At 35.4% G+C, this 12,434-nt stretch overlaps 1 protein-coding gene across 1 annotated transcript; it reads right to left on the reverse strand.

The window, feature by feature from the left end:
- Nucleotides 1-6,546: 6,546 nt before the first annotated feature.
- On the reverse strand, nucleotides 6,547-9,301 carry LOC112501293 (PTI1-like tyrosine-protein kinase At3g15890). The gene is made up of 4 exons (XM_025105005.1): nucleotides 9,255-9,301; nucleotides 9,023-9,170; nucleotides 8,601-8,863; nucleotides 6,547-7,346 (listed from the first exon to the last, which is right to left on the reverse strand). The coding sequence occupies exons 1-4, from the start codon at nucleotides 9,299-9,301 to the stop codon at nucleotides 6,623-6,625; spliced, it is 1,182 nt and encodes a 393-aa protein (XP_024960773.1). The 3' UTR covers nucleotides 6,547-6,622.
- Nucleotides 9,302-12,434: the final 3,133 nt, after the last annotated feature.

A 12,434-nucleotide genomic window follows, 5' to 3' on the forward strand; every position in this document is an offset into this window, starting at 1 on the left:
TAGTTGAACGTATTGGGATTTGGTGGAATGTATTGGGCTTTAGTGTAACATATTCGGCTTTCATGAACCGTATTGGGCTTTAATGAACCGTATTGGCCTTTAATGGAAGTATTGGGTTTTAATGAACCGTATTGGGCTTTAATGGACCGTATTGAGCTTTCATGGACCGTATTGTGCTTTAGTGTAACGTATTGGGGTTTAATGTATCGTATTGGGCTTTAATGGATCGTACTGGGCTTTAATGAACCGTATTGGGCTTTAATGGACCGTATTAGGCTTTAATGAACCATATTGGGTTTTAATGGATCGTATTGAGTTTTCATGGACCGTATTGGGTTTTTATGGATCGTATTAGGCTTTCATGGAACGTATTGGGCTTTGGTGGAACGTATTGGGCTTTAGTGTAACATATTGGGCTTTAATGGATCGTATTGGGCTTTAATGGATCGTATTGTGTTTTAATGGATCGTATTAGGCTTTAATGAACCGTATTGGGCTTTAATGGAAGTATTGGGCTTTAATGGACCGTATTGGGCATTAATGGACCGTATTGGGCATTAATGGACCGTATTGGGCTTTAATGCACCGTATTGGGCTTTAATGGACCGTATTGGGCTTTAATGAACCATATTGGGTTTTAATGGATCGTATTGTGTTTTAATGGACCGTATTAGGTTTTTATGGATCGTATTGGGCTTTAATGGAAGTATTGGGCTTTAATGGACCGTATTGGGCTTTAATGGACCGTATTGGGCTTTAATGGACCGTATTGGGCTTTGGTGTAACGTATTGGGCTTTAGTATTCGACGTTAATGGACCGTATTGGGTTTCAATGGCTCGTATTGGGCTTTAATGGACCGTATTGGGTTTTTATGGCTCGTATTGGGCTTTAATGAACCGTATTGGGCTTTAATGAACCGTATTGGGTTTTTATGGCTCGTATTGGGCTTTAATGGAAATATTGGACTTTAATGAACCATATTGGGCTTTAATGGACCGTATTGGGTTTTAATGGATCGTATTGGGCTTTAATAAACCGTATTGGGCTCTAATGGAAGTATTGGGCTTTCATGGAACGTATTGGGCTTTGGTGGAACGTATTGGGCTTTGGTGGAACGTATTGGGCTTTATTGAACCGTATTGGGCTTTGATGGAAGTATTGGGCTTTCATGGAACGTATTGGGCTTTGGTGGAACGTATTGGGCTTTGGTGGAACGTATTGGGCTTTAGTGTAACGTATTGGCCTTTAATGGATTGTATTGGGCTTTAATGGATCGTATTGTGTTTTAATGGATCGTATTAGGCTTTAATAAACCGTATTGGGCTTTAATGGAAGTATTGGCCTTTAATGAACCGTATTGGGCTTTAATGGACCGTATTGGGCATTAATGGACCGTATTGGGCATTATGGACCGTATTGGGCTTTAATGGAAGTATAGGGCTTTAATGAATCGTATTGGGCTTTAATGAACCGTATTGGGCTTTAATGTAACGTATTGGGCTTTAATGAACCGTATTGGGCTTTAATGAACCGTATTGGGTTTTAATGGATCGTATTGGGTTTTAATAAACCGTATTGGGCTTTCATGAATCGTATTGGGCTTTAATAGAAGTATTATGCTTTCATGGAACGTATTGGAAAGTTGTTTCCGGTGTGGCGCGTGAGAACCGTGATAGCCAAGTTTCGCTACACATCGGTGGATCGATACCATTTTCGGAGCATGGTGCTCGTCTGGTAGAACCTAAAACTCATTAATTTAGTAGCTTGATTTTTAACATGTTATAATTAACACATGTTTGTATAATTTGACCTTTGTAGACACGAGAAAAAGATGGCGTGCCCCCGACCATTGTGGAATTATTCGATTACACACACAAGAAGAGGTCGAGTGGAGATGCCGCATCTACGGATTCGGGGGGGTACGTGACCACTAAGTGTAGCCAAGTCATGGTAAATATATCTATCTATTATAATTGGGTTGCCATTTATTGGGCAAACATTATAATTGTTTAAGTTAGAAATTACGTATATATTTCATTATTTAGTTTGGGATGCCATTTGTTGGGCAAACATTAGGATTGTTTACGTTAGAAATTACGTATATATCATGCTTTAGTTTGGGTTGCCATTTGTTGGGCAAACATTAGGATTGTTTACGTTAGAAATTACGTATATATCATGCTTTAGTTTGGGTTGCCATTTGTTGGGCAAACAACCGTATTGTTTACGTTAGAAATTACGTATATATCATGCTTTAGTTTGGGTTGCCATTTGTTGGGCAAACAACCGTATAGTTTACGTTAGAAATTACGTATATATTATGCTTTAGTTTGGGTTGCCAATTGTTGGGCAAACGTTAGGATTGTTTTGGATACAATTTTCGTATCTATCACTATTATTTTGCTTGGAAACGTCTCATTTACAGTCGTTATGCTGTCAAAATTGACTTGCAATCTTTTTTAAACCATATACAGGATGAGTATTCAACGGGTCTTAGCCAAAGATACGGCGATGATCCCTCTACCTATCCCTTAATTGATAAAGAGCTGTGGGAGCAAGCGGTTGGGAGAAGCAAAAAAAGTCGTCTATTTGGGTTTGGGTACAACCAAGATCTCAATTGTGTCTTGATCGGCAACTACACGGAAGCTGGTTCATCGTCTTCGGAAAAGCGGGTATGTGTCTTTTTTTTTTTGATGTTTATCTATCTAGTTTATAATTCATATTAAATATTATAACGTTTTATTAATTTTTATAGAAAATTGTAAACTTAGAGGCCCAAGTTCCGGATTTACAAGAAGAAAATCAGCGTTGACGGACGGTGGAGGAGCAACCTCTGAAACAAATGAATGATATGACTGCTTTGGTTAACGAACTCCGTCAATCACAATTCCCACCACCATCAAATTGAATATTGTTTGTTTATTTGGAACAATTTAGTTTGTTTGTAACATTGTGTGATACTTTAAATTGTATATGTTTTGTAACAACTGTTTACTTTAATCAATGTATGATATTTGGTTGTATTTTATTTTTTTAGTTTTATCCATATTTTTACAGATTTACAAGTTTTAACTATTTATTGAAAAATTAAACAAAAAATAAAATTTTTATAATGAAATTCTTTTTCTGACGGATTTCCGGCTGAAACATCCGCCGGCAAAATTGAAATTGTTTAATAATTTTTAAAACTATATGAATATTTAAATAAATATAAAAAAAACACCGGCGGATTTCCGGCGGATCCGGTCGCCGGTAAAAAAAAATTAAAATCTTATATAATTAATTATTTTTCGGCGAGAAAACATTCCGGCGGATATATCCGCCGGAAAATTTCTTAATTTTTTTTTATTAAGTAAAACCAAATTTCTTAATTAAGCAAGCGAAAGATTTCCGGCGGCCGAAATCCGCTGGAAAAGTAACAAGTCCGCCAGAAAACTCGACGGAAAATGAATCACCGGCGCCCTCTTTTCCGGCGAATTTCCGGCGGATTTGTCCGCCGGAAAAGAGAGTCATTTTGGTAGTGTGATGATGGACATGACAGCTTTAGGCATTTTCGAAGACGTGAGTCAAAAACGACAAGACTAGATTGACTAAGTTTTAATAGAATTTGGTAGAGGGGGTTAACAAGGGCATTGAGAGGATGGTAGAGAATAGGAAAATGGGCTCTTGTGTTGGGTTAGATGTGCCTAATATGACATGGCTTTCTTGCTTGTCTTTCTTGTTTAAGTCCTTTGTACACTTGTTTTCAACTTGCATATCATACCTTATTATATGATCTACTTCAACACCATAGATTCGTTATTCTCCTTTTATATTTTCTCATTAACTTTTAGCGCCTATTTTATTGTCTACTTACAACACCTTTATTGTGTGCACAAATCGGGGTTTCACAGAAGCAACCTCTCGATCCTAATGGCCATGATAAGGTCTGCATATATCATACTTATAATAGACCCTACGTTCAAATAAGATATATCAGCTTCTTTTGATTTGGTTTGTTTTAACATTTTTTTCTCCTTTCAACTCTTGTAAGTTTTATCACATTAAGATAATAGTACCAATAGTTGAAACTAGGTGTTTAAATGTTTATTACAAAGAAAAATGACAATGTGCTTTAGTTTTTGGTACCATGTGGCCTATTCATTTTCTATCTTGTACTTAGAAAGGGATATTTTTAATCAAAATGTCATGCTTAGTTATTGTCATGCAAAGTATTATTCTTGTAATATATAGTATTAATAAAATAATATCCTCAATAATGTTTTTTTTATTATCCAGGATATCCAACCTGCTATGCGAGCCGACTAATTTCAAGACCACCACCTGCTTTGCAGATAGCCCGGAGTCACCGCATTTGAACCTTCGTGGCCACAAGGGGATTTTTATTCCTCCTTGGATTTGAACCTTACTTTTGACTTTTGGAGTCAAGCTCAAACCAATCAGGCACCACCCTCGTGGTTTATCCTCAATAATGTTGTATATATGTTAAGGGGCCGTTTACTAAACACTTATTTGGTAAATGCTTAACGGATAAATTTCCTCATAGGATGAACATGAGAAAGACCAAAAATCTTACCGAGTAAGAGCGATGAGAATGATGGAGAGTCTTACCCGGTAAGTGAGGATGACGACTCTTACCCAGGTAAACGTTTACCCATTAAATTGTTGCATTCGATATGTTTTGATGTACAAAAAACCTTACACATCAAAACAAATATAGTGTTGACTCATATCGGTAAGCGCTTACCGGGTAAGCAATTGAGTAAACGGCCCCTAAGTCTCTAAATAATTTAAATATATTTTAATAAAGTTCATTTTATGTTAATATTTTTTTTTCCATTGTATCTTTCTATTTATTATGTAGGGTCTTCTCTGAATCCGTGTGTTGTGTTAGACCTATTTTCTGATCGTGGGTTCTACGTACTACTACAACAACATGAATGTGACTTCTTTCTTGTGCTTTCCAAATATTTGATGCACCCTCATCCTGAGAAATCATAGTTGGCCTATAATTTGGTTGCTAGGAGTCGACTACTACGAAAATGACTAGAGTAGGTGGTCGCGCTGAGATTAGTCGGCTCGCATAGCGGGTTGGATATCCAGGTTAATAAAAAAAAACGACTAGAGTAGTTGGTGGAATATCCCCCTTAGTGGCATGAGAAGTAAGATAATCTTCTCTACTAACGGTTCATTGACCATTAAATTGATGAAACATGAGTATGATGTACAAATATCCCATATGCAATCCCTCAAAATCATGATGGAGCAAAAGTTATGCCAGACACTATTCTTCTCTCTTGGCAATGTAAGTTGCAAATGAGTGCAATTCTATAGATTGTGTTGATGTCAGTTGTTCCCATGATATAGAAATGGCAGAGAAAAATCTTGATACTTCATATGATTCTGTTGAAATGCAAGAATCTCTGTATCGAATTGATATTGTTTTGGCAAAGATAAGTAACTGTATAATCTGGATAAATGATCCCATATCTCTTTACCAGACTTATACTTAACCAATGGAATGGCTGACAAAGGATAACAGATCATTTCACATACACAAACATAAAAACAAACACAAACCTTATAACTCAAGAGGTGAAGTCAAAGACCAAAATCAAATGGAGATGAAGATGAAGATGGCATGGAGAGATCGACGAGTGTGATGTCAAATCTACATCTGGAGTCGGAATCAGAATTGGAGTCAGAGTTGAATTGTCGGAGTCTGAATTTAGAAACGAAATCTGCTTCCTGCAAATCTCTTTCTTTGATCTCCTGAAGTGTGAGTATGTGTGTAAATATAATATGGTCATAGAAGAAGAGAACTGCAGCGACGAGAATTCGAAAGAGAGATCAAGGGCAGATGCATATATGAGGCTTGGTGGTACCGAGGATACCACTAACTTGGTTCAACGTAGTGTAATATTTTTAAGTTGTTTAATGGTGCAAATATTTTTTTTCCGTAAACAATGCATGAAAAAATACAGTGTTGTTTTACAATGTAATTATTTTTGATGAATTTGTTGTATTTTTCTTGTTTTCACATAGTAAAAAATAACACTATACTTTCACATGACATTGTTCCAAAATGTGAAACAACCCTGTACTTTCATATACGTTGTTTCACAATGTGAAACAATATATGATCAATGATTCTTACAGCTTTTATTTGATTGTGTCCGTATATATGTGGGGCTAAACAATAACAGGGTCAACGTAAGATAACACGAGAACATCCATATCACATTTACTTATAGAGCAAAATCCTATAGGTTGATTGAATCATAACCACGTGTGATAAACGCATTCTCATGTTTTCTTACTTTGATTATGTTCTAGTTTGATCTCAACACTCTCTCTCTCTCTCTCTCTCTCTATATATATATATATATAATATGTATTAATGACAAATTTTCAACAATACCAAAAAGTATTCCAAATTAAATATTGTAATTTACAATATTAAATTAAACAACCAATAATTTCATAAACATATAGAAGCTCCCTCTAAACCCATATTTTTGTGTGATGGGAGATTAAGCAAGATTTCTTTGAAGTTCCTGGCAAAGCATCAAAGAAATGAAACTTTGGACTTCTTTGAATTAATTAAACAAAATCTTCATATCAACCTTTCTTTCCCATTCTGTCTGCATACCTCTTGTACGGATCATGCATCCTCTGCACGTTACTCATGGCACCAAACACCCCATAAGCATCACTTTCGTCATACCCACCACCCCTTCCGTCCCCATCATAATCACCATCATCGTCATCATCATCACTGGCTTGATCCATAGCCACAAGATCGTCACCATACTTGACACTCTTCAACCTCAACTGCATTACTTTCCCTTTAGGTTCGTTCCCTTTAAGCAGCCCCACAACTTCTTTCATATTAGGCCTCCTATCAGGCTCACTTTGCACACAGAGGGCAGCAGCATTTATGAACTGCTTCAGTTGCTCCTCATCGAAATTGCCTCTCAGTTTTGGGTCAGCCAGGTCACGAAACCGGCCTTTTTCAATGTAGGGTTCAGCCCATTCGGTTATGGTTCGTTTGACTCCTCCGGGGAGTTTCTCGATGGGTTTTCTTCCTGTTACAAGTTCGAGGAGGAGAATGCCAAAGCTGTAAACATCGCAGCTTTCTGAGACCTTTCCCCACATGGCGTATTCAGGGGCTAGGTATCCTAAGGTGCCCTTGACCCTGGTGGTCATGTGACTAACACCATCTGGGATTAGCTTGGCGAACCCAAAATCGGCTACGAGTGGTTCGAAGTTTGAGTCTAGGAGTACATTACTTGCCTTTATGTCTCTGTGGATTATGTGGGGTGTTACTTCATGGTGCAAGTACCTGCAACATCAAATAAAATTGTCTTTTTAAGATACATATTTTTATGAAAAGTTATCTGGTTGTTAATATTCAATGTGAATGAGAGTAGTTATTGAAAATAAAATTCATATATAAAAATAACCAGACTTTATCATACGAATACTTACTGAAAATGTATACGACTGATAATCACTACAACAAAATTGGGTTTATAGGACGTCCCCGATATCTAAGCGTCCCAATAGACTGCTTTATAGTACTTAATTTATAGGACCAAAATATAAAGCGTTCTATCTAAAAGTGTTGTAATAAGTTTATTTAGATAGAACGCTTTATTTTTGGTTCTATAAACTAAGTCCTATAAGGAGGTCTATTATGACGCTTAAAAATTAGAAGTGTCCTATAAACCCGATTTTGTTGTAGCGAATAATAATGACTAGAAAGTTGTGTAAAGCCTAATTTGTTCGCCTATGAATAATCAGCCGAGAAAAGTATAACGATGATTAAATAAATATATTTTTTAATAAAAATAACCAAGCATCCATAAATAAAAACCAAGTAGGCCATTTACTTTCTTTTTCTTGATTATATCTTCAATCCAAGGGCCGGCATCGCTAATAACTAGGCAACCATTGTTTTAATATGGCAAAACGCATAGATTCATGTATCTTATGAAGCTCGAATCCTCATAGCTTCTGGTTAGCAAGTATATGTATGTATATGTGTATGTATGTATGTATGTATGTATATGTGTAAGTATATGTGTATGTATGTATGTATATGTGTATGTCAGAATGAGCACGATGGTCTCAAATACATAAATGATAAAACGTTCATCATCGTGTATATGGTTGTCAAGCATTGAAGAAATATAACTTGCTACAAATTGACTACAGATATTATGATTTACAGTACCAATTCTCATGATATTGAAGGTATTAACAATAATTACTTTTACTTGCTATAACTTGGTAACAATGTAGAACAAAATTCACCAGAAAACTGTGTTTCAGAAAGGTTATAAACTCCGAAATCAGAGATAAGTTTATATGACGCTTTTGGTCATCTTAACAAGTTTTTTATAACATTTTTAATACAAAGTGTTGCATTAGCAACTTTACAGGTTATTTGTTGGAGCATTCCTGATAAACACGCTAGAAAGCATGGAAATCCAACTAAGGACGACCTGTATGCTATAGTAGTTCCGTTGGGCAATATTCAGTTATCCGAAAAGCTGAAAAGCGTAGAAGTAAGTGTTAATTTATGGAAGCTTACAGTAGTCCCTCCGCGGAGCCTATGGCAACTTTTGTTCTTTTTTTCCAATCAAGTTGGACTTCAGCAGCAAATTGGCCATGGAGGTGAGATAACAAACTGAGATTAGGCATGTAATCGTATACTATAAGTCGTTGTTCAGCCGAAGCGCAATAACCCCTCAGTCCTAACAGATTCTTGTGTCGTACCCTTCCAAGAACTTCAACTTCTACGGCGAATTCCATCTCAGCCTTTGAATTCATCGATTTCAATTGCTTCACTGCTATCTGCAATATGGTTGAGAAATTAAGCAATGATGTTGCAGATAGTTTAGCATCTGAATTATCATTGAAGCAAAAGGATATCAAGATTCATGATCACTTAGGCAGATCTAGATTGCATTTCTGGCCATGAAATCATCAATAAAACACAAAGACAAATCTCACCTGAAGACCATCAGAAGTTTTTCCCCAGTAAACACTTCCAAAACCTCCCTCTCCAAGCTTGTTATCTTCACTAAAACCATTAGTGGCTGAATGCAACTCCTTGAAAGTAAAGATTCGCCATGGAGAACGACCATCGCTTGATAGAACCCTAGAAAATAAGAACCAAACACCCATTTAACATATATCATTGAAATTGAAGAAAAAACTATAATCCCAGTAACGCTTTTCATACCCTTCATCAACCTTCTCAGAATCACAACAGCTGAAGGAGGAACCCATAATTTGCTTATTGTTTTTACTAATTTCCAAAATAAATTTTGCTTTTTAAGCAGAGTAGATGACATTTTGGTTCATATAATATGTTAGACTGCCGACCTCTGCCGGCCTGATCAACTTCCGTGTAGAATAGAAACTGGTTTATTTGAAGAAATGAAGTTGGTACCTTCATTGAAAATACTTGCAATAATCTATTTTAAAACACACATGTTATAACTACCCAATGGGTATCAAAATATCCGGAAAAAAGCACTACAATAAAATCGGTTTTATAGGACACTTCTAAATTCTAAGTGTCCTAAATAAACTTCTTTATAAGACTTAGTTTATAGGACCAAAAAAAAAAAGTGTCTTATCTAAAGGTGTTGTAATAAGTTTATATGACGTTTTTTGACGTCGTAATAAGTTTTTTATGACACTTTTAATATAAAGCGTCTCATTATCAACTTTATAGGACATTTTTTAGAAAGTATCCTATAAACTCAATTTTTTATAGGACAATTTTTCAAATAGTGTTCTATAAAGTTGATAATGGGACGCTTTATATTAAAAGTGTCCTAAAAAACTTATTACGACATCAAAAAACGTCATATAAACTTATTACAATACCTTTAGACAGGACACTTTATTTATTTATTTTCCTATAAACTAAGTCTTATAAAGTGGTCTATTATGACACTTAGAATTTGAAAGTGTCCTAAAAAACCGATTTTATTATAATGAAGTAAAATACAATGAAATTTGTTTTACTTTCTATTTAGTAAAATAAAAATATATTTCCAATCAAAGTTTAAAATTTTCTATTCACATATTGAATCACCTTTTGTGAAATTCCATACAATTGAACTCACAATTAACACTAAAATGTTGAACTTTAGTTCAAAAATCAACCCTCAAAGATCAAAGTAAATAACGCATGTTGCTAACATTGTTTTTATGCAAAGTGGATCGACACAGCTAATAAAATGTTTGCTTTACATAAGTCGGTTATTAATAAAGAAAACGAACACGCGAACAGAATATACATGGAAATATAAAGTATGAAGGGAGAAAAGGGTGTGGGAGATTTATACACGGAAACTAGGAAGGGTAACACCTCCAAAAGGTTTTCGAATGCAATATCTAGAATTAAGTTTTAGATCAATCTCTGCTTATTTTAGATATTTAAGAATCGTTTCAATCGTAGTTATAATTAATCTATTTAAAAAATCACCTTGTTGCGCATGTCTAAAATCCAGCCAATTTCAAAGAATGGTAATTTGACCAACTTAGAACCAACTCGAGTTATATCCATCTCATAGAGATGTGTAAGCTTTCCCAAATGTATCATACACCTAATTTCAGTATGCGTTTGATTTACTATGGATTTTCCGAAAAGCGTATACATTTATAATTTCTTTGATGTTTTCCAACAACACCCATACATAATTTCTTTTCACTTTCTCAACCTTATCATTTCTAAATCAATGTAAAAATGATATAGAGGACCTCCTCAACGTTATGTTACTAAGCTATCATGTAATTCACAAATTTGGATTATAATTATACCTTCAAAGTGAAGTATCCTTCACTATTGGTCCTAGATAATAATGACTAACACAGGGTGAGCGGTGTGTTTGTAAAATGAGATTTGAATAAAAACACAACAAATTTTTCACTATTAATTCTATATTTTGTATTAAAACAAAGAATTACATATTTCTAGTGCAGGCTAGGAAGGTAATACATGTGATCCTAAATAATTTGATTATTGACATATTTGCTGACACTGAGAGAATGAAAGAAGAAAGTACTCTTTCATATCTGAAGAACTAAGATAATTATTTAGATATTGACGACGGTTTTCCTAAGAAACTATAACATAGAAGTTATGTCAAAACGGCTGAGTAGTAATGAAAGACAAGGGTGTCTTACTATAGCCACCATTGCATTAAATATTGTTGTCCAACTTTAACGTATGCCTTTATATGATTCGCTTATCCACACATGCTTATACCCTCTATTTCAGCCTTTGAAGTTGGTGTAAACACTTGTTAATCCAACTCATCCTTTTGTATGCAGATGGAACAGGAAAAGAAGTATGGAACTATTAAAATAGTAATCTCACAGTCCTAAAATAAGTGTTTACATTTCTATTTATATTTATCTCAAAATGAGTATGCACTTTCAAAAGTAAATAACCAAATTATCAAATTTAACCTTAATTAGTGCACAAATATGTGAAGAGAGAGAAATTAAATAAGGGCAAAGATGTCATTTGGTTAACCAAAAAGTATAATAATTATGCATGCCTAAAATTGTATGTCATTTTAATTGTGGACACTTATTTTAGGACGGATGAAGTACTTTAGAACTTACTTTGTATGACATGTCAAGGATGTTCCCACATCAGGATGCAAGTTGGTAGAGTTGGTGACCCAAATTAGCTAGACAAGTTTTCACTCTAATTTCGGCTTGCTAGAAATAGTATTTGTCAAACTAGTTTTGACTTTATCTTGTATTGATCTTCTTTCAGTTAGATGAGAATCCAATTTGTTTGTGAGAATCTCGACCTCACTTCAACTAGCCTTTGATTTTGTTGAAGGTTTTTTTGTTCTTGGATCAATACAAATAGTTACAAGATTTTTACAAAGAAAAATCCAATCTATCTGTTTCAAAATATACACTTTTAGAAAACCAGGTATCAGCGACGAACATCAGCAAGGGAAAACATCCCTTGCAAATCAGCGAGGGATTAGCGAGGAAAATACCAAAAATACATTCCCTCGCTGATCCCTCGCTGATCTGCGAGGGATCAATGAGGGAATAAGTTTTTGGGCAATTCCCTCGCTGATCTGCGAGGGATGTTTTCCCTCGTTGAGGGATCAGCGAGGGAATTAGTTTTTTGGCAATTCCCTCGCTGATCCCTCGCTGATCTGCGAGGGAAATTTCTTCGGCAAAATCCCTCGCTGATCCCTTGCTGATCAGCGAGGGAATCTGACTTTTACCAATTCCCTCGCAGATCCCTCGCTGATCTGCGAGGGATCAGCGAGGGATTTTGCCGAAGATTCCCTATTTTCTCATTTTTATGTGTTATATGTACATATTTTTATGTGTCGATGTCGTTTGTATGCATGTACATGTGTTGTTTGTGTGT

This window comes from Cynara cardunculus (assembly GCF_001531365.2).
Source record: "Cynara cardunculus var. scolymus isolate 2C chromosome LG 17, CcrdV1, whole genome shotgun sequence".
Classification (NCBI taxonomy): domain Eukaryota; kingdom Viridiplantae; phylum Streptophyta; class Magnoliopsida; order Asterales; family Asteraceae; genus Cynara; species Cynara cardunculus.